The sequence below is a fragment of the Dromiciops gliroides genome, chromosome 1 (genome assembly GCF_019393635.1).
Source record: "Dromiciops gliroides isolate mDroGli1 chromosome 1, mDroGli1.pri, whole genome shotgun sequence".
Taxonomy (NCBI): domain Eukaryota; kingdom Metazoa; phylum Chordata; class Mammalia; order Microbiotheria; family Microbiotheriidae; genus Dromiciops; species Dromiciops gliroides.
The window spans coordinates 518,246,097-518,269,846 of record NC_057861.1 but is presented as its reverse complement, the minus strand read 5'-3'; the positions used below and the strand labels follow the sequence as shown (position 1 = coordinate 518,269,846).

Genomic DNA, 23,750 nt, shown 5'->3' with positions numbered 1-23,750 from the left:
GTTCCATAACAATCCCTCATTTTTAAATTGCATTTTAAAGTTCTCTTTTGAGGAACAAGTTGTACTCCTCCTGGCCTACTGAAATTTTGGATACTCTCTCTCAACCTCCATTTATATGGGGGAAAAAACGAATACCAAAAAAACCAACTAGTATGAAAGAACATTCTTAATACCTTCATATTAGATGCCTCAGTTTCCAGTTTTGTTAGATGATTGGAATTATCTTCTAGCTCTTGTCGAAGATTTGAGTTCTCCATCTTCAGTGCCTCAACTTGTTTTAACAACTGATCGTATGAAGCTGCAGCCATCCTTGGCTACCCCTGGACCTATGAAATTAAAAATAATTTTGAATTTTTCTACCAAAAGCTTCTTATTTAAAAGAAAGGGGAAAACCAACCTCTTCCCTAACATTTTTTCAAAAAAATACTTAAAGGTTTTAGAACTAAGCTACAGAAGTCCCAGATTCTTTGAATTAAGGCAGAAATTATAATCTTTTCTTTAAATTTCTAGGAAAATTGTACATAAAATTCACATCTTATTTTGAGGCAAACAATTTAGTTTTAAATATTTTTCAATTATCAAAGATGAATTTTCTTTCCCTCTTACTCTCTCTCACCATTGAGGAAAGAAAAAACCTTTTAACAAATATGCAGTCAAGCAAAACAAAGTTCTGCACTGGCATATCCAAAAAATATATTCTTTTGCACCCTTAGTCAATCATCTCTCTTTGGGGAAATGGGCAGTATGCTTCATCATCAATTCTCTGAAACCATGCTAGATCATTACACTGATCAGAGCCCTCAAGGCTTTCAAAGTTATTTAAAAAGAAGCAAGTTTTAAAAATATGTCTGTATATGTTTATGTTTGCATGTATGTATACACACACACTCCTTAAAGAGAATCATCTCTATGAATTAGGATTTCTTCCAGGTAACCTTGACACATTTTATATAACCTTGACTCATATGCAGACACATTTTACCAATCTGAATGACATACTCAAAATCTGTTCTGTTGAGCAACTACTGAAAAAATATGATAAGATGTGGGGAAAAAAAGTCATTAAAAGTTACTACCAAGGGGCTGAGTAAGGTTGGAAGGAAAAAAGGAAGGCAGTTTAAGGTTCCTTTCAGCTCTTATAGTTTATGCAATGCAATAAAATGTAAAAATAAAAATAAAAATAAAATCGGTCTCGGATAACAAAAGGTAAAAAAAAAATCACATAACAAAAATTTAGGATCAAAGATATTTATTTCATATCTAGTCCAATCTCCAGCTCATTTTAGCCAAATAGAAACTTTACTCATATTAATTCTCTTATTGGTACAAATAAAGGCAATGTTGGTACACCAACATAGAGAACTAACCTTCAAGGCAAGAAGATATGGGTTCAAGTCTCACCTTTTAAGACATTGTGGCAGTGTGACTGAGCAAGTCACTTAATCTCTCAGTGCCCTGAGAACTCTCTAAGACCTCATTTGGGTGTTCTTTAAACCACAGGGGCAGTCTCTATCCCTATCTCTTCCAGTACAAAGGGAATAAACGTCTACTTAACCTTATGGGATTGCAGAGAATAAGTTGGTACTTAATAAGTACTAAGAGGTCTTGACATAAAAAGTGTTTCATCAATGAAACACACGTGTAAATATGTTTGGGGGTCAGGGACTGTAAGAAGATGATGAGCTTTAGTTTTAGATTTAGGTTAGTGTTTAGGTTATTGTTGGGCCAACTAAATGGTTTACATCTGGATCAAAGCAATCAGAAATGTGAGTCTAGAGTTTAAAAGTAGGGCTAGAAATAAAGTTATACTTAAAAGCAGCTCTTAACTTATAGGGTAATATTTATTAAAAAAAATATATAAGGTGGGAGGGGCAGCTAGGTGGCACAGTGGATAGAGCACCGGCCCTGGATTCAGGAGGACCTGAGTTCAAATCTGACCTCAGACACTTGACACTTACTAGCTATGTGACCCTGGGCAAGTCACTTGACCCCAATTGCCTCACCAAAAAAAAAAAAGTGGGGATGAGTAAATTAATTAAATGCTGTCTTAAAAGCTTATTGTATTGTTTCAAATGGGAATCTCTTCAAATAGACACTTCTAGATTTCAAAATTATGAAGATAATTTTGTCCAAAAAAGCTATTGTAACAGGATTATTAGTTTTCTCACAGATTAAATTATTTTCACTCAGTTTTAGTGTTAAATGTACTAATTTAAAATTTTTGAAAATTGAAACTCTACCTTATATGTATTTACATGAATTTGCCTAAACATGTCATTTCAAACATACCAAATTATAGAATTCAATGTATTTTTTTTTTGAGTAAAATGCATTTCAATGCTCTGGGGAAAACCAGTATAATACCCTCCTATTCCCAAATCCTGAAAGATCAAATCAACCTTGGTATTCACTTCTTCAGTATTTTCTGTCCCTGGGCTCCTCTGAGTAGAGTGTAGAGAACCTCCACTTAAGGAGGATCTCCAGGCTAGCCATCTCTTTAGTAGTATTAAGAAAGTAGTAACTATACTACTTTCAATCAATCAAATCAAGAATTAAACACCCACTACTCAGGTAATCAATGGGGACACAAAAAAGAGATAAAATACAGTCCTTGCCTTCAAAGAGTTTATAATCCAAATGGGGGTTAGGGAGGGAGAGGGACAATATGCAAACATATATATACAAAACAGCTATGGGCAGGTAGATGGCACAGTGCAAAGAGCCCCAGGCCTAGAGTCAGTAATACCTGAGGTCAAATAGAACCTCAGACACTTAATAGCTGTGTGACCCTGGACAAATTACTTAACCCTGTTTGCCTCAGTTTCCTCAATGAGCTGGAGAAAGAAATGGCAAACCACTTCAGTGACCCTGAATGGGGTCAAGGAAGAGTCAGATATAACTTAAATAACTGAACGATAATAAATAAAATGAGGAGTTGGTTATGGGCAGCTATGTGGCACAGTAGATAGAGCACTGTGCTTGGAATCAGGAAGACATCTTTTTTAAGTTCAAATCCAGCCTCAGACATTTACTAGCTGTGTGACTATCAGCAAGTCACTTCACCCTGTTTGCCTTAGTTTTCTCATCTGTAAAATGACTTGAAGAGGAAAATAGCACAAAAAAAACAAAAAGGGGGGCAAGAAGAGTTGGACATGACTTAAATGACTCAACAACGACAACATATAAGAAACAAGCTATATACAAAATAAACCAGAAATAATTGAAAGGGAAGGCACTAGATCTAAGAGGAGCTAGGGAGGGCTTTCATTGAAACATGGAATTTTAGTTGGTACTTAAAAGAAGCCAAAGAGGTGACGCAGGTAGAATCGAGGAGGAAGAACAAAATAAATTATGACATCTAAATGTAACGGACCATAAGAAATGATGAATAATGAACAGTTCCACAAAGAATCCTGAAAGACTTTCTGAAGTGGTGCTGAGTGAAGTGAGAACAAGACAAAAATTTATATAATAATAGCTTTATAAAAAAACACAACTCTCAACTGACTTGAGAACTTTGATTAATGCAATCAACAACCAGGAATAACAATGAAGTATGCTACTTACCCCTTCAAAGAGGGAATCAAGAAACAGAATAAAAAAAACATTATCAGACAATATATAAATCTGTTTTGCTTGACTGTGTGTATTTGTCACAAAGGTATTGTTTTTCATTTTTTTCCCCCAATGGGAGTGAAGTGGGAGGGGGGGGGTGGTTAAGGATAAAAAAAGTAGCCAAAAAGAAAAAGAAAGAAAAAGGAAGTAATTTGTTGTTGTTGTTGTTGTTAAGTGAAAAGAACAGTGGGGGGGGGGGGGGCGGGGCGGGGAAGACAAGCAAAAGTTTTGAACATTACAAGTTAATCTTTATAAACATTTTTTAAAAGCAAAATGTATACAGTAGATACCTGTGGTTTAACTCACAATACTCTTTTTTTTCTGTTCTACCAAGTATGTGAAATGCCCATTCTATTTCATGTTTAAATCAGGAATAAAAATATTATTGCCTCTGAAGTCTGAGTACTTTAATCTAGGTGTAACTTCACTACTTACTATCTTCTGTGACCTAGATCAAGTCAGTTCACCCCTTGAGGCAACAGTTTCTCTTCTGTAACATGTGGGGGTTGGACTAATTCAACAAAACAGCTAGACAGGAAGCTAGGTAGGTAGGTGGGTGAGTGGATGGACAGGTATGTATAGATACATGTTATTTCTTATTAATTTCAGAAGGTCATGAAATTAAGTAGCTTTAGAGTTATGAACCCAATATACAATTTGACTTCTCAAAAGGGGAATTAACTATTAAGTGAATGTAAACATGGACAGCTAGGTAGTGTAGTGGATAGAGCACTAGCCCTTAAGTTGGGAGAACCTGAGTTCAAATCCCACCTCAGACTCTGCACAGCCCTGCGTCTCACTTAAATTCAATTCACTGCAAGTCATGACATCACCCTGATGTCACAGTCCTCTTTGAGAATGAAGGACAAACAAGAACGAATATAAACATATACAAAGTAGTTAAATACAAAAAGGATGGGGGCAGCTAGGTGGTGCAGTGGATAAAGCACCGGCCCTGGATTCAGGAGGAACTGAGTTGAAATCCAGCCTCAGACACTTGACACTTACTAGTTGTGTGACCCTAGGCAAGTCACTTAACCCTCACTGCCTGGCAAAAAAACAAAAACAAAAACAAAAAAACAAAAAGGAGGTCATGAACAGTTGGAAGGACCTGGAAAGGTTTCATACAGACTATGGGCACTGAGCTGTGTCTTAAAGGAAGAGGAAGTACTATATACAGTAGACAGAGGTTTGAGGAAGAAGTACCTTCCAGGTATAAGGAAGAGCCACTGCAAAAGCACAGTGATGTGAGATGGAGTGTAGTGTTTGAGAAACACAGGGAAGGCCAGCTTAGCTAGATTAGAGTGGTAGGAGGCATAATGGCTAAAAAGGCCAAAGAGATAGGTTGAGGCCAAGTTTTATGGGGCATTAAAAACTAAACAAGACAATTTCTATTTTATTCTAGAGGCAATAGGAAACCAGTGAAGTTGGTTAGAGTGAGTCTCACGGTGAGATCTATGTTTAAGGAAAATTATTTTGGCAGCAGCCTGCAGGAAGGACTAGAGTAGTGAGAAACTTGAGGAAAGGAGACCAATTGGGAAGCTTGATACAATAATCCAGGAGAGATGATGAGAGCCTAAACTAATACGTGAAAGAAGAAATGATATTTTGACAGTATAAATGGCAAGATAAGCAACTGATTAGATATATGGGGTGAAAAATGAGGAAATTAAGATAATGCCAAGATTACCAGCCTGGGAGAACTGAAGGATGGTAGTACCTTTGCCAAAAATAGATCTGAGTTTATTTTTTTTTAATTTTTTATTTAGATCTGAGTTTATAAGAAGGGAGGAATTACATCAGAGATTCTTTTTGTTTGTTTGTTTGTGTTTTTTGGGGGTGAGGCAATTTGGGTTAAGTGACTTGTCCAGGGTCATACAGCTGGTAAGTGTCAAGTATCTGAGGCCAGATTTAAACTCAGGTCCTCCTGACTTCAGGGCTGGTGCTCTATCCACTGTGCCACCTAGCTGCCCCCTACGTCAGAGATTCTTAATTTGGGAGTCCAGAGACCCTTTAGATTTCAGGCCTATGTACCTGGATAGAAAAAAAATGACATCTTTATTTTCACTAACCACTAAATGTGAAATTTATCATTTCCTTAAAATATTTAAAAACATTATTCTGAGAAGGGGTTCACAGGCTTCAAAAAACTGCCAAAGAAGTCTGTGACATAAAAAAGGCTAAGAACCCCCAGTTTAGAAGAAAAGATAATGAGTTTAGTTTTAGACAGTGAATTTAGGAAGTCTCCAGGACATCCAGTCTGACTGTCAAAGAGGCAATTAATGATGTATAATTAAAGTTCAGAGAAGAAACTGTGGCTAGATATATAAATCTGGGAGTCATCTGCATAGTAGTAATTAAATCCATAAGGACTGATGAGTAAGAGGGCTTAGGACATAACCTTGGGGAGTGCTTACAGTTATGGGAATGAACCAGGAAAGAAGACAAAGGAACCAGCAGACAGGTATTAGGCAAACTAGAATAAAATAGTGTCAGAGAAATCCAAAAGAGAAAGTATTCAGGAAAAGAGTGGTCAACATTGATGATTGTAGCAGACATTTACAGAAATAAAAACCTGCCAAAATAATTGGAGACAGTAATTGCTCCTGGTTTCAACCATGCCAATATAATAAAAATTACAAAATTAGCTGTATTAGTTATTCATCACCATGCCAATCAAAACAGCAAAGGGTTACTTTACAATTAGAAAAAATCCATATAGAGAAGGAAGAAAAGATTAAGAACCTCAAGACTAATAATAAAAGAAAGTGGGAATGAAAGATTTTTTTTTGGTAGTACCAGACTACAATCTATACTACAGATAACTCATCATCAAATTTGGTTCATACTAGTTTAAAAAAAAATAGAAAAGTTCATGAATGGGATTGCTTAGATTCTGATCATTATAATACCAGGCTCAGAAACAAACACAGTGGCACAGTGTTCAAGAAAAAAACACAAAAGAAACATACAGAAAAGGCACCAACTACTATGATAGTTTCTCTACTTGATAGAAAAATTAAAAAGGAGTCTGGAAGAAATTAGGGTTAGACCAAGATCTCACAAAGCAGAATTACAATAAGCTCCAAATGGATATATGGCCTAGATATTAAAGGCTACATTATAAATTAAAAGAACAAGGAAGGAGATACCTTTCCCAATTACTGATAGAGGAGATCTTGACCAAACAAGAATCTGAGAGAACCACATAAGAGAAAATGACTGATTACATAAAGTTTAAAGCTTTTGAACACACAAAATAGTTGCAGTTAAAACCTTAAGAAAAATCTTTAAAGCAAATTCATTTTAAAGATATGAGAAACAAGGTAGAATAGTGGCTAGAGAGTTGACCTCAAAGCCAGAGCAACCTTGATTCAAGCCCTACTTATAACACATAAGCTGTGAATCCCCTGGACAAGTAACTTAACCTGTCAGACCTCTAATCAACTGTTTAACACGAAGTCTCAAGAAAGATGCTACCTATTATTGGTAAGTGCTTCCTAATCTGGGAGTTCTCTATACCAACAGGTTCAGTCACACTATCCCATTTCCTTTACTATCTAACATATATAGGAACACTCCCCATTTCCTGGTGGATAAATAGTCAGATGATATTCTCAAAAGAAGGTAAGTTATTCATAATCATATGAAAATTCAAAAAGAAAAATATTTCTAGTAGACTCATCACAATCCATCATGTACTCTTGTCATCTGGTGACACTGGCTTCCTTGCTATTACTTGCACTATTACTTTCAACACCTAGTAATTTCACTTCTTGTTCTCCAATGATTGGAACTCTCTCCCTCCTCAGTCCCACCTCCTAACTTCCATTGCTTTTTTTATGTCTTTGTAACTAAATTTTACCTTCTATTAGGAAGCCTTTCCATATCCTCCTTAATGCTAGTGCCTTCCCTCTGTTATCTCCAATTTATTACACCATGTATGTGAATATCCAACTATAAGCTCCTTGAAAGCAGGGAATGTTTTTGGTTTGAGGTAGGGTTGGGTTTTGTTTTGGGGTTTTTTTTTTGGGGGGGGGTTCTTTGTATTTTCAGCACAGCACAGTGCTTGGCATATATAGTGGTTGCTCAATAAATACTTTTTAACTGAAATAACCAATAACAAGGGGAATGCTCCCTGGAATAATCTTGAGGTTGTCCCTACAAATGGAAAGAGATGACCAAAAAAACGCCAAGAAAGGTGACAACTGTAGAGGATATGGGAAAAGTGGCATACAAATGCATCATTGGTGGAGTTGTGAATTAATACAGCTTTTCTGGAAAAAAAAAATGTCCCCCAATCACTAAATTGGACATAGCTACCCTTTGATCCAGACCTCCAAAGAATTAAAAGAAGGAAAGTACTGTCAGATACAAAAACACTCTTACCATGACTTTTTTAGTGGAAATGAAAACTAGAAGCTAAGTGAGAGTCCCATCAGTTGGGCAATGGCTAAACAAATTATAAGAATGAAAATTACTGCACAATATGAAACGACAAAAGAGAATAGGCTGAGAAAAAGAAGTAAAGACTTGTATGATGTGATACAAAGAAAAGTGAGCAGAACCAGGAGAACAATTTACAAATGACTGTGGCACTGAAAAGAAAAACAACTCTAATAAAAGACTTAAAACAGTTAAATACAATGACTGAACAAAATTTCAGAAGCATGACACTCACTTCCTGACAGAGGGGTGATGGACTAAAGGTGTACAATGAAATGTATACTTTTGGACATGACAAGTGTGTGAAATTATTTTGCTGTGTTTATTTCAATAATTCTGTTATTCTTTTTTGTTTGAAGAGGAGTTTGGGGAGCAAAAGAGGAAGGGGTACTATTACCAAAAGGAAAAAAAAATAAGAAGAAGAGAGAGCAACCGAACCTATTGCTATAGTGAGGCAGAACAAAAAAGAACAGAAGCATCAATGAAACATTAGGTACACAACAGGAGGGAAGATTCAGAGGAAAACACTGGTAAGTATGATAGCTTTGGAATTAATATGTTGATATATAAACTTTATAAAAACATTATCATCTCCATAAAAAACTAATGAGTATTTCCATATGTTGTATACAATTTTTATAAAGTTGATGCTTCTGTTTTGTTCTGCCTCACTATTATTCTCCCTTCCTAATTCGCCTTTACTGCCCCCAAAAAAGAAAAACCTCCTTTGTGATCTGTTAGCATTATCAAACAAAACAAATTCTTTTTTCCTCTTCTGTAAATTAAAAAAAAAAAGATGCTTCAGTCACTCTCTTTTCTTTTTTTAAACTTAATTGTTCTTCCAACAATATTGCTGTTACTATGTAAAATGTTCTCTTGGTTCTTCTCATTTCACTTGTCATTGTTTCATGCAAGTCCTTTGGCTTTTAAAGCCCTTCATAACTCTTTCTACCTTTCCAGTCTTCTTATATCTTATTTTCCTCTAAGTTTTCCATTATCCAGTGAAACTGAATATATTGCTATTTCTCACACAAGACACTATATAAGTGTTTATTATTTTCCCTTTCCCAGAACTTTCTGAAAGTTAGCCAGAGGTCTTTTGTTATTTTTCTCATCAGTTCCCCATATGTTTCCTTTTCTTTTTTTTCCTTTTTGATGAAATTAGTTGCTATAGGTTTTAACAGCAATATTGTTGGAAGAACAATAAGCTATTCTGAATATTATAAATATTTAAATCAACAACAAAGGTCCTATGAAAGAACATATGTACCCTCCAGAGAAATGTGTGTATGCATAGTATGATTTCATACATATATGTGCATATGTATATTTGTACACACAAATGTATCTGTGTCAAATGGTGGCCTTTTCTACTGTAGAGTAGGGAGGGAGAGGGAGACTTAAAATGTAACCAAAAAAAAATGTAATAAAATTAAGTTTTAAAGCCAGAGGATTTAATATGTCATCTTGGGGGCATTAAGGAACCACTAGAGTTGATGCAATAGGAGGGGGTCACACTTGTGCTTTATGAAGATCATGGAGACCAACTAAAGATTATTGCAGTAGTATAGGTGTGACTATTGACTATATGAAATGCTACACAAGGATGGTGGCAATGTCAGAGAAGAGAAGGGGGAATATACCAGAGACATTGCAAAGGCAGAATCAATAGGACTTGGCAACTCATTAGATATGTGGGATGAGAGAGAATGAAGAACTGGAGATGACAACTAGATTAGAGGCTTGGGTGGTGAACAAGGAGATGGTACCCTTGATAGTAAGAGGTGAGGAGCTGGGAGAACAGATAATGAATTCAGTTTTGAACATGTTGTTGAAAGGAGAACAAGGACATTGAATACAAGATATATAATAAGTAGCTAGAGATGTGAGACTGGAGTTGGAGCTGGACAAATGATCTGAAACTAAATACATGGGAGCTGATGAAATCATGAAGTCAAACAGTGTACAGGGAGAAAAGAAGGCCCAGGACAAAACCTTGAAGGTCACTCATGGTTAATGCACATGGCCTGGGTAAGAGGAAGAGAGAAGAGTACTATGAAAACAGGACATTTACCATACCACAAAGAAGACTATGATCTACAGTGTTAAGGGCTGCAGACATTTCAAGAAGGATATGGATTTGAGAAAAGCAATCAAATTTGGCAACAGAAGGAAAATGAGCTAGCTGGCTTAATCTAGAGTTCACTGAACTTGCAGTTAAGAAAAGTCTATTTCTGATTACCCCTAGACAATCTTGCATGGCACATGAAAACAGCATGGTATAGTGGAAAGACTGCTACACATGCAATCAGAAAAGTCAGATTTAAATCCAAGTTGATACTTACTGGCTGTGTCACTGTAGGGAAAAATCTCTGAGTTCCTCATTTTAAAATGGCTGTTTAATACTGATATCTCACTGGTATCTCACATGACTGTTTTGGGTAAAGTGCTTTGTAAGCCTCAAAGCATTAAATAAATGAATTTTCACTATAATATTGGATTTTGAGTCAACAGACTTTGGTTCTGAATTCTGGCTCTGCTACTTATTACTTGTGGGTAGGTAATTTTACCTCCCTGGGCTCCTCTCTTCATCTATAAGAGTCTATCAAATCAAAGAATAGAAATAATCCCACTACCTTTCCAAGAAATTTAATTCAAGAAGGTTCTTCCACTATATTTTATGCATACTGAAAAAATGAAAGCTTCACCTTTGTGAAGGATATTGTATTCCTCTACATTTCCTTTTTTTCTTTTGTTTTTTGATGAAATTTGCTGGCATGAACTTTACCACTGTCTTTTTAAAATACTCTTTTGTTATTCTGATAACAACTATCAAGCATAAGCATGTCTCCATATATATACATACATACATATATACATATTATATACAGCTTAAAAAAAATAATATATTCAGCATTTTCATTCCAAAATATCATACTTAAGCTCAGTTAACTTCTGGACAGCTAAAATATTAGAGTATTCTTAAACTCAGGACATCATAGCATTCATTATAATTTGTCACTGACCTATGATTTGGAATTTAAATGAGTCAGCTATTTTTGGTATAGTATTTCAATTTTACCGTTCTGCTATTAAATTTTAAAAATTAGACTCAGAAATAGAAGATAACAAAAAACTGTTAGACTAATTTATATATAACACAATTTCTAAAATACAAAAATCAAATTTCTCAAGTATAAAAATTAATATTTATTCTCACAGCCAATGGTATTTTAAAATATTTCACATGTAAAAATATTACATGTATAACATACACATATACATTTATGTATATAAAAATATTATGTATGAAACCCCTAATCTGTTGCTTATTTCTTTTATATAAAAGTGTTTGATTTAACAGAAAGAAAGCAGTGAAAAGAGAAATTAATTAAATTGTCATTTGGGGAAAGAAAACTTTTTAGAGCTTCAAATTTAAAATTATGTAAATCCCTTCTAGTTTAAAACATGCTACTGACATCTAAAGTAAAATATGCATTTTTCTTGAATTCCAATCAATTTTTAAAAACTGAATTATTTCAGAATCTAATTACCTCAGACTTAAGAATCAGGACAAACAAATCTAAGGGATATTGTATCTGATCTTATGTGATTTTTATGGAACAAGCGCCATCTCTCCTTGGGGGTGTGGCATGTAGCTAGTATAACTAGAAAGAATAAAACATTAGACCACGATAAATGGAGCTTTTATTCAATTCAAAACTGCATAGAAAACAAAATGTATCCACATTTTAAAACACATTTCTTGTATCAAGTGTTTTTAATTATTTTTCTTAACACCTAATTGCACATAAAAGAAAAGCTATGATCTGATGATTTAAGAGTTGCTTCTTAGATTTTATGCCATTATATTCAAAGTGAATAGGAGTAAAACTATAGATTCTAAATACAGCAAATCTATCAAAAGTAACATTAGCAAACTCTATACAAAACATTTTATAATCTAGAATGATCAGTTTTGGGGTGACCTAATTAATGGCATAAAAGCTACACCTAACAAAGGAAGAGAAAGGGCTCACTGCTTCATACATAATGTATTAAGATCTCCTATACGATTTGGGTTAAATCACAGATTTTGAGTATCTCTTTTGTGATGTAAAATTAAAATGTCAGAACATTCCATTAGATCAAGCATTCACAACTCTCCATTTTTCCACCATTAAAAAAACACACCAATTCCTTATTTATTATAGCACTTGCATTCAACTTAATAGTAAAGCTTCTTGTAAATGGATTTCTTAGGCCAGCAATACATCATAAGCTCTCATTCCTCTGACTTCTTTCCTCTGCACAGGAGAAAAATGCTACAGTCAACCGCAAAAAGCCACCATGTCTTGTCACTAACAAAGACACCAGTATTTTTCTGACACCCTATTCAAAGAGAGTTTGCTTAGATGTTTCACAATAGCATGCAGACTACTGGCAACCAAATTTTCACCATTCAACAGAATACATGTAAGCTCTGCAGTACCTGCCTCATGCTCGTCCTTCTTTCCCCAGAAATGCTTCATTATGGTTCTGCTAGATCCACATCAAGGAATCAGCAGTCGCTTTGTATCCCTATCCCTCCCTTTGGCTGCCTGCTTGCTGCAGTTACTGTGGCAGAGGAAATAAGAGGACTTCAATATACTAAAGCTTTTACTACTCGCCATGAATCTGCTCCATTCTTTGTTATCCTTTACCCGTTTCCTTAGATACTGTTATTCTGCTTTTTTCATGTCAAAAGGCTTTATTAAAACAAAACCCAGTTCTCTCAACAAAAGCTACTTTTTCTCCCCTCTGCCTCTCTTGACATTCCTACCCTCCCCCCTTCTTCCTCTCCTGTCAAACACCCCGATCAGAACCACAGGAAAGCCATCGTTGGTCACCACTGCAGTAAAAGGAAAAACATCCCTCTCCAGCTTGACATGCAACAGAGGACACTTATAATGAAGTAAGCCAAGCTCACAAAAAGCCCCAAGCTTCATGGGGCTTCATGGGAGTGGGGAGAAGATGTAGCCTTTACATAGTCATTTTCACCACCCCCTCCCCCTCTGCAGCAAATGTTGCAGCCTGATTCCAGCACCTACCCCATTTCCGAACCTGGCTGCACCTCCATTCCATCTCCAGTGACACCCCCTACCCGGCTGCGCCAATACAACCACATGCCAGTCACGTGCAAGCTCAGAGCCAGCCAATCCCCCAGTTCCCATCAGAGGATGTGATGAGCCCTGATCAGCAATCAGCAGATTACACAGCTGCTGCTCATACCCTTTCAAACCCAGTCTGAAGCTGAAACCAAAGACCCCACCCCACAGCACAGGACCAGCCACAGCCCTAAAAATGATCTTGCACTCTCTTACCCCCAAAACAGTTGATGGAAACTATTATCCATTCTCTGGAATGGGGGGGGGGCCAAATCAAAGGACAAAGGTCAAAAGGTGGTGGTGGGGAAATGATACTTTATTCATTAACCCATTTGGTCAGTTACCCTTGATACACATCCTACTTCTAAATTCTAGTCCCTTTCCTCTTTTAATTATTTACTCTTTATACTATAGAGGCTGTCTGTACATCTTTGCTTGTTGTCTCCCTATTAGAGCACAAGTTCCTTAAGGACAGAGAATGTTTATTGAGTTTTTTTGTATCCCCAGAGTTTAGCACAGTGCTAAACACAAGAAAGGTGCTTAAGAAATATTTAGGGGGCAGCTAGGTGGTGCAGTGGATAAAGCACCGGCCCTGGATTCAGGAGTACCTGAGTTCAAATGCAGCCTGAGACACTTGAAACTTACTAGCTGTGTGACCCTGGGCAAGTCACTTAACCCCTATTGCCCCACAAAAAAACAAAAACAAACAAAAACCAGGAAATATTTAATGACTGACATGTGCATGAATTTATAAACTTGAAAAAAAACATATGGGTCACTAGTTCATAGAAGCATAGGTTTAGAGAAGAAAGGACCTTGAAGGTCATGTCAACTCATCCTAGAGATGAGGACTTGAGGTCACACAAGTGGAAGAAATGAGATTCAAATCCAGATCCTCTGATTCTAAGGCCTGGCACCTAGTTTGGGACTAATAATAAGCATTTAATAAATAAGTGCTTAATAAATAAAAAGCACTTAATGATATTTTGACTTGAAAAAACCAATATACCTTTAAAAGTATTTTTTCTAATTTATCAAATAAAAATTTATTGTCTCTGCCCCCTCAATGAGAAGAAAAAAGAAAACAACACTTGTAACAAATATATTTAGGCAAACAAAACAAATTCTATATTGGTGATTTCCAAAAACATGTGTCTCGTTTGGTATATAAGTTCCATCACTGGGGGTGGGTAGGATTCTTCATACTCTACAGAGTTGTCTTTCAAAACTCTTCAATTTTCATAATGTAGATATTACAGTATACATTTTTCTTCTGGTTTTGCCCACTTCAGTCTACATCAGTTTGTGCAAGTCACCCCAGTTATCTTTGAAACCATCTCTTTCTATGTTTTCATAGGACAAAAGCATTATGTTACATTCATATACTTCAGCTTGTTTATTAGACTTTGTTTGGTTTTGGGGCACCCTCTTTGTTTCTAGTTCTTTGTAACTACAAAAGAAACTAATATTATTTTTATACATATGGTATCTTTTTTCTTTTCTTAATTTCTTTGAGATTAAGGCCTAATAGAGGTAGCACCAAGTCAACAGGTATGTACAGTTTAGAAATATTGGGAGAGCATAACTCCAAATTGCTTTCCAAAATGGCTGGATCACTTTACAGCTTCACCAACACACATAAATGAATTCTTGCAACACTTCCAACATTTGTAATTTTCCTTTTTTCCCTAAGCAATGACAATCTGACAGGTATGAGCTGGAATTCAAGAGTTATTTTAATTTCATTTCTCTAATTATCAGTGGTTTAAAACATTTTAAGTTAATTTTTTCTGCAATTGGTGGGCATTTTTTCCCCCTCCCTTATTTACCCCGATTGTGGTGTGGGGAACACATAATATGGAAGGGTTCCCTCCACCTGTGGTTAAAAATTACCATCTGACAAAGTCATGATATTTTTTTGGACAAGATGGAGATATGTTAGCTTTAAAGAACAGTTACCTTGATTTGGAACATCAATGAATGTCAATAAATGGGTTAATAACCTACATGGAGGTAGGTCTTCAGGAGTGCCAAAGAAATAAGCCTTCAGTTTTGTTCTACTCACTATTTTTATCAGTGACTTGGGTGAAGGAATAGTCGACCAAAAAAAAAAACAAATAAATTTTAATGAAAGATACATATTTAAATTCCTAACAAAGGAGTGTATGTATGTATGAGAGGGGTTTTAAAGCTGAGTTCAAGGGATGGCAAGAGGCTAATTATTAGATATGGTAATTCTGGGGCAGCTAGGTGGTGCAGTGGATAAAGCACTGGCCCTGGATTCAGGAGGATCTGAGTTCAAATCTGGCCTCAGACAATCGACACTTACTAGCTGTGTGACCCTGGGCAAGTCACTTAGCTCTCATTGCCCTGCCCACCCCCAAAAAAGATATAGTAGTTCCAAGGCCACAAACTGAAGTTGGTTGAGGAAAAATAAAGAAAATTGTCTCCTAAAGATATCTCATAACTTTCCTGAGGCCAGAACTCGTACCTGTCCTTTGTGGATGCCAGGGACTTTTTTCCTCAGGAAAAATAATGAAGGAGGAACAAAAGGATTTACAGAGAGATGAATCATTAAAGCTATAGTCCCAGCACGGTGTGGCCTTGCTATTATAGTCAACTCCTATGGTATATATAAGTTGTGTCAAGTCAAGTCACCTAGTGTTTTTGTTAAGCACCTGCTCTGTGCCAGGCACTATGCCAAGCACTGAGGGTACAAAGGAAGCAAAAAATAGCAAGAAATCCCTGTTCTCAAGGAGCTTCACAGTCTAATGGGGAAGACACGATACAAATAACTATTTAGAAACTATATGCGTGCACATGTATACACACATGTATAAACAAGACATACATGCATTTTATATATATATATATATGGATGTGCATATATGCGAATACGCACACATAAATATACATGATAAATTGGAAGCGGTCTTGAATGACGGGCATTAAGATTAAAGGAAAGGCCTCTTATGGCAGGTTAGTTGAAACCTGAAGGAAAACAGGGAAGCTGGGAGGAGAGGAGTGGAAGAACATCCCTGGCAGGGGGAGTGGCTGGTGAAAATACTTAAGAGCCAGGATACAGAGTGCCAAGTTCAAGCAACAGCAAGGAGGTGTCACTGGCATTGTGGGCTATAGGAAGGCTGGAAAGCGAGGTGGGGCCAAGGTTATGAAGGGCTTCACAAGCCAAGCAAACGTGTTCCTGTTGGAGGGGAGGAAGGACTTTTCAAACCAGCTCTGGCCTTGCCACTACTCCTCTCCTCTTCTAGTATATCTGAAAACTGTTTACTTCAAAAAGGGAATAGGAAATTTTCAACAGATTTTGATTTATTTATATATATATATATATATATATATATATATATATATATATATATATATATATATATATATATACACATATATATGTATAAAATTTTAAAGCTTTGACAAAATCAATGCAGCTAGAATAAGATGAGTAGGGGAAAAATTTTCTATCAATTTTCTGATAAAAGTCTGATTTACAAGATATGCAGAGAATTAACATGAAGATACAAGGCCAAGTGGATGAGAGTTCCCTATCATAGGATAAACATTTTCTCCAAAGCCCATGACTCTCAAACCTCTCCCAAACATGCCCCAAAGATAAATCAATTTCAGCTCCAAAAGAATGCTAAAACAAAAAACCCAGGAACTAACAGTGATCACCAGACACTCCATTACCTCCCATGCTACTGTCAGCAAGGCTACAGTGGCACATGCAAAAATCCAACACAGTTTTATATCAAAACCCACCCCTGCACCCAAGTCCCCCCTGCCTCTTTCCAGTGCCATGGAGACCTTGGCTACAGAACGCAGCAGTTTACTCAGACTCTACAGTAAGACTGGCCACAATCCTTTAGGACTGAAAGGCTGCTAGGGCTGCAACCTGAAAGCAGCAGTTGCAAAACTCTGAATTGCCAGGGAAAACAGGCTCTGGCCTGCCTGTACTCTGCCAGAGAAAGAACAGAAGGAATGGCGCATATCACCAGGACAGGACACCCTGCACATGAAGGGCAGCACTCCACCAAGCCTGCAGAAGAGCACAGCATCCAGCTGAGGCCAAGTCTATCACCCACAAGTCAGTTATGGCAAAGACCTAGCTGGGCTGATAAAACATGAATTGCCCAGTGTGGAAGAAGGCTGAGATACTTTGAGATCCTGACTTCAAGGGAACCACAATCATAAGAGAAGGAAAATAAAGAGGGGAAAAGGCTAAAATAACCTAAGATTTCCAGAAGAAAACTCAAAAGACCTTGAACATAAACAGATGAATCAACAGGAAAAACATGGAAATATAGTCTCGGAATCTAGCAAATGAGTTCAGGCATCTATGAATAAATACTGCAAAATAAAGGAAAATAATCTAATACTTGATGAAACAGAGGAACCTGTAGAATTTGAAGAGAAAATAGAATCACAACACAATATTCCTGAGTAGTTTAAGAGAAATGAGAATTATGAGAGCAGAATTTATATCCTGTACAGCAAAAATAATGAATAGAATAGAAAAACTGGAATTTGAAATGGTAAGTCTCACCAAAGAAACAAAAGAGAGAACAGAGTAGGATTACAAATACAGAGACATGAAAGAAAATCTAGAAGAGAAACTAAAACCAATATTAAAAGAAAATGTTTATTATTCAAATAAAACATACCAAAATCTAAGACAGAATGCTTAGAGACAAGCTAAGTATCACAGATCTCCCAAAAGAACATGACATGACAAAAAAACACCATAATGAAGGAAATAATAGCAGAAAATTGCCCAGAACTTCTTACCATAAAAAATGAAATACTAACTGAAAGAATTCACAGGATGCCTACAGAAGAAAATTCAAGGCTTCAAACTCCAAGATATAGAGTGATTAAATTTGACAATTCAATTCAGAAACAATAAGTTCTACAAGCCAAAAGGAGAAAGATCTTCAAACTGAAAAGAAAGATCATTTGAATAAGATATGTCTATTCCATATCCACTAGAAAAAGGAGAAAAGAATGGAATAATGGCTCCCAAAGAACAGAGGCAGGATGCAGTACAGGTTGACCGTATCATGCAAATCTGAACTTAACCATGCAGGAAAAAAAGATGGACCTTTGTAAATTATAAAGAAGAGTTTGAAACATTTTTAGAAAGAAAACCTGAATTGAAGAGATGATTTGCTTCTCAAATACCTAAAGCAACAAAAATGCAGAAGTAAATAAATGCAGCAGGCAAGAACATTAGTAGCAACATAGTGACAACAAAGACACCACTAAGAAAGTTGTTTATAAATGAAGAGACATGAAGAGACAGGGCAGAAATCTGGGAGAGGTAACAGTGAAGAGACAGAGGCATTACAGACAGAACCTGTCAATACTCTGCCTAGAGGTTAATCAGGTTTTTTGTTTGTTTTTTATGAAGACTAAATTACAAGGGAGGGTACATAATATGGGAGAGAGGAACAAGGAGATTGATAGGAATGTGTGATACACTGGGTACAAATCAAGCAATGAGGGAAAGGTAAACCTCTGTGTTCTCAGAAAGAGATGAGGCTAAGGGGAGTGGGTGAAAAGGATGGGGAACAAGTTTTAGGGGGAGGGAAAAAAAAGGAGGCCTTACTTTGGAATGTGAAGGGGTTAGACTGATGAATGCTCCTAGGGATGAAAAGAGACGGTCCATGTTATACTGGATGAAGTCTGAGGGAGTTGGTGCTTGAAAAGTCTACTTGTCCTGAGAGGTAGGGAGTTGGAACCCCTAGGGGCAAGCAGCATTCTAAGGAATGGGATAGCATGAACACATGGGAGGAGATTTCCAGGCAAATGTAGAAAAATGGGTCAACAAAGGAGGTTTTAGATCAGTAGTGGGCTGTATAATCAAGGATGTAGTGGAGGAGGGGTCCTACCTTGGGGTAGGGTCCTCTCTGACATCTGCAATAATTGTCATTGTTCTGGAAGTGAGGCACAATGGAAAAGGGGAATTCATGGGGCAAGCCCTACAAGTCAGTAGGATAAAGTACCTAAAGGGGAGAGGCTAGAACAGGATATCTTTATAGATATAGAACAGATATCAGATATACTTGCTTGCAGGAAGAATACAGAGAGAAGAGACACGATAATTATAAGGACCATGAATCAGAGAATGAAAATTTAAAGTAAAAACAGAAAGAGAAGCAGATAAAGGAGAGCGAGAGAAATCCTCTTTGGAAAGGAGCACAAAATATGAAGTTTTTAAAACTAATGAACAGGACTTAGACGAAGGGGAGGAGAAGGGGGAATCTACTTGATTGGGGTAAAAAGAGAAGGGAAAAATATAAGCAGACAAAAGCAAGAGAAACAAAGGACCCATAAAACAAAACCCTAAGAGAAATGGATAACAAATGAGAAAGGAAGATCAGGTGTGAAGAAGAAGAAAGCCAATGGGTACAGGGCCATCTTTAAAAAGTTTAAATAGGGGGCAGCTAGGTGGTGCAGTGGATAGAGCACCAGTCCTGGATTCAGGAGGACCTGAGTTCAAATCCAGCCTCAGACATTTAACACTTACTAGCTGTGTGACCCTGAGCAAGTCACTTAACCCCAATTGCCTCACTAAAAAAAATTTTTTTAAAAAGTTTAAATAACTAAAGGAACACAATAATGTGTGTACAGCAGGAGGGGAGAAAAATCATAACTTGAAAAAAAATTTAGAGGCAGAGGAAAATACAAAGCTAACTCTTGTAACTTTAAATGTGAATGGATTACATAATCCAAGAAAACAAAAAAAAATGATAGATTGGATAAGAAAACAAAACCCTACAAGTTGTTGCATATGAGCAACACATTTTTAAAAAATAATACACAAGGGGCAGCTAGGTGGCGCAGTGGATAGAGCATCGGCCCTGGACTCAGGAGTACCTGAGTTCAAATCTGGCCTCAGACACTTAACACTTACTAGCTGTGTGACCCTGGGCAAGTCACTTAACCCCAATTGCCTCACTAAAAAAAAAAAATAATAATAATACACAAAATAAAATTGAGGGGGATGAAAAAACTTTACTATGCATTATGTGAATCCAAAATAGCAGTAGTTTCCATTATACTAGCAGACAAAGCAGAAACAAAAATAAAAAGGAATAAACAAGGAAACTATATTATGCTGAAAGGAATCACCAGATAACAATGTCAGTAATAAACATTTACTCCAAATACCTTAGCATCCAAATTCATAAAGGGAATATTACCTGAGCTTCAAGAAGGCACGGACAATAACATAATAGTGACAGGAGACTTCAATGTCTCTCTATCAGTTTTGGATAAGTCTAATAAATAAACAAAAATATGGAATTGAACAAATTGAGGGAGAAACTAAAGTGAAAATACCTATGACATCTTCTAAATGGGACATATATGCACATGTGTGTGCTTGTATATATTATTTCTCTCTCTCTCTCTCTCTCTCTCTCTCTCTCTCTCTCTCTCTATATATATATATATATATATATATATATATATATATATCTCAGCACCACATGTTACTGTTACAAAAGTCAACCACGTACCAGTGCAGAGAAATACTAACAGGTAAAAAGGCAGAAACAGTTAATATATCCTTTGCAGACCATATAAAAACAGAAGTTGGTTCTGGGACCAAAATCAAAAGATACAGTCTTGTGATGAAATAATGGGACTTCGCAGATACTCAAAGACCCACCTGGAGATTAATCTAGACTGACTGAATCAAGTGAGAGTGATTGACTGCTGATTAGCCTACTTCAAGTTAACTGGATTGTAATCACACCTGGCTAGCCCTCATAAGAAGGTATTGTTCTCAGAAGTTAGACTGAACTCAACTTGAGAACACCTTCAAAACCAATGGATTTGGATGACGCCAACCAATCAGCTTGAAGCAGTGTGTAAGGACTGCCTCTGTTCCAGACCTATAAAAAGTTTCCACAATCAGCTTGCTGGAGAGTTCCTGATTAAAGCAGGCTCTTGGAGGACTTGAAGAAGAACCCAACCAGGCTGGAACTCTAGGCTACATAGGCTTTTTCTTAACTTTCTGAACTCCTTGTGAATAACTGTATACTTTAATAAATGTTTAATGCCCAAAGACTAGTGCTGAAGCTTCTAATTTAAGGCGACCACAATTTAGATTTTAAACATCACAGTCTCAAATGGGGATTTAACAATGAAATCTTAAATAAGGAGTGGGCTAAAGAACAAATCACAGGAACAATTAATAACTATGTAAAAGAAAGTGATAATGATGAAACAACATAGCAAAATATCTGAGATGTGGCTAAAGCAGTCAGTCCTCAGGGGAAAATCATATACTTACAATAATACATTAACAAAATAGAAAAAAGAAAAGATTAATGAATTGAATATGTATTTTAAAAGATTAGAAAATCAACAAATAGACCTAAAATAAGCACAAGAGAGGAGATATTAAGAATCAGAGGGGAAAAAAAAGAAAAAAGAAATTAGGGTGGCAGCTAGGTAGCACAGTGGATAAAGCACCGGCCCTGGATTCAAGAGTACCTGAGTTCAAATCTGGCCTCAGACACTTGACACTTACTAGCTGTGTGATCCTGGGCAAGTCACTTAACGCCCATTGCCCCACTTAAAAAAAAAAAAGGAAAAAAGGAAAAAAAGAATCAGAGGGAAAACAGATAAATGGAAAACAAAAAAATATAACAAAACCAGAAAGGCTAAATAAGAGAAAAGGCTGGTTCTTTGAAAAGACTAACAGAATTGATAAACCCTTAGCTAATTTGATTTTTTTAAAGGAGGAGAAAATCAGATCAATAAAACAGCAAATGAGCAAGGTGAAATTACAGCAAAACCAGAAGAAATAAACAAAAATACCATATCATATTATGGATAGTTATATACTAACAAAACTGAGAACACAAAAGAAATGGACTAAGACCCAAACTATGAGAAGTCTATACAAGATCTCATATAACCTATATATAGTAGAAAGGGAAATCCTATAACTCAAAAATTCATAAAATATGTGGGGATCAATTTCCCAAGTACACAAAATACTTGTAAAGATTCAATTACAAGGTGCTCCTAAAAAAAATAAAGAACAACTTAAATAGCTGGAGGAATATTCAGTGTTCATGGCTAGGCCATGCCAATATAATAAAATGACAATATTTGTAAAATTAATTTACACTTTTATGAGATACTTTATAGAACTTGATAAAAAAAACCACTGACAAACAAAAGATCTAGAATACTATATATGCAGCATTCCTCATCCAATAATTCCCCCATCCCTAACCTGGAGAGAAAGAAGGTATTTCATCATTTGCTGGTCAATGCATTTAACTTAAGTTAAATTGATTTCTGGTTTCTATTTGGTTTGGTTTACATTATTGTAGTCATTATGAATATTGTTTTCCTGATTCTGCTTTCTTCCCTCTACATTGGTTCATATGAGTCTTCCCATGTTGCTCTGAATTATTTATATTGTTTTTTATGAATCAACAATATTTCAGTACATTCATATACCACAGTTTTTTAGCCATTTCCCAAATGATGAGCTCCTACTTTTTAGTTTATCATAATCTACAAAAAGTGATGCCATGGGGGCAGCTAGGTGGCGCAGTGGATAAAGCACCGGCCCTGGATTCAGGAGGACCTGAGTTCAAATCCGACCTCAGACACTTGACACTTACTAGCTGTGTGACCCTGGGCTTAACTTAACCCCAATAGCCTTGCAAAAAAGAAAAAAGTGATGCCATTAGTATGTTAATATGTGTAACCTTTCTATCTATAAACTCTTTGAGAGCTCAAAAGTTGGTCCATTGCTTGGTTCAGAGTTTGCCGGTTGATTAATTTTTTTAAACATAATTCCAAGTCACTTTCTGGAATTTTTGGACCAATTCACAGTTCTACCAACAGTGTATCAATGTACATAAAGTGCTTTGCAAGCTTTAAAGCAGAACATAAATTCCATTATTAGTATTATTACTGTTATCATTAACAATATTAACACTGTGATATAGGTAGGTGACACAGTAGATTGAGTACTGGACTTGGAATCCGGAAAACCTAAATTCTAATCCTGCCTCAGACATTTACTAGCTGTGTGACCCTGGGTATACACTTAACCTCTTTGCCTCAATTTCTTCATCTGTAAAATGTACACTACTTCACAAAGTTGTTGTGAGAATCAAATGAGGTAACATATATCCAGTGCTTTGCAAACATTTACATGCTATGTAAATGCTAGCTATTTTATTATTATGTCATCATTATTACTATTTTATTATTAAGTAATCTGTATTTGGATAAAGAGAAACCAGTACAATTAATCTATTTAAATGTTTCAGAAACCCTTCCACCAGAGGTAATATCAAAATCATTAATGCACTATGGGATTGGAGAGGAAATGGTCTGTCGTGTACTAGGAGCAGATTGAGACAAACTCTTTGGATGGGCACAGTGTAAATGGAGCTCTATCTTCGAAGGCAATGATGTTGGCAATGGTTTTAATTAACATTTTAATAAATTATTTGGAAGAAGAAATAGTATCTCCAAATTTCACTTAAT

The 23,750-nt window shown here is 36.2% G+C and overlaps 1 protein-coding gene across 9 annotated transcripts in view; it reads right to left on the bottom strand.

Annotated features, from left to right (window-relative positions):
- APC (APC regulator of WNT signaling pathway) overlaps positions 1-23,750 on the bottom strand; it is a 149,538-nt gene that overhangs the window by 119,182 nt on the left and 6,606 nt on the right. For 4 of the 9 annotated variants that reach the window (XM_043978863.1, XM_043978866.1, XM_043978867.1 and 1 more), the window contains exons 1-2: positions 12,554-12,675; positions 174-326 (exon numbers count right to left, since the gene is read on the bottom strand). In XM_043978863.1, the coding sequence (XP_043834798.1) occupies positions 174-308 (135 nt within the window). In that variant the 5' untranslated portion in view covers positions 309-326; positions 12,554-12,675. Of the gene's footprint in view, positions 1-173; positions 327-12,553; positions 12,676-13,151; positions 13,204-23,750 lie in introns of those variants that run through there. The other 5 variants (XM_043978864.1, XM_043978865.1, XM_043978870.1 and 2 more) reach the window with 5 other exon arrangements.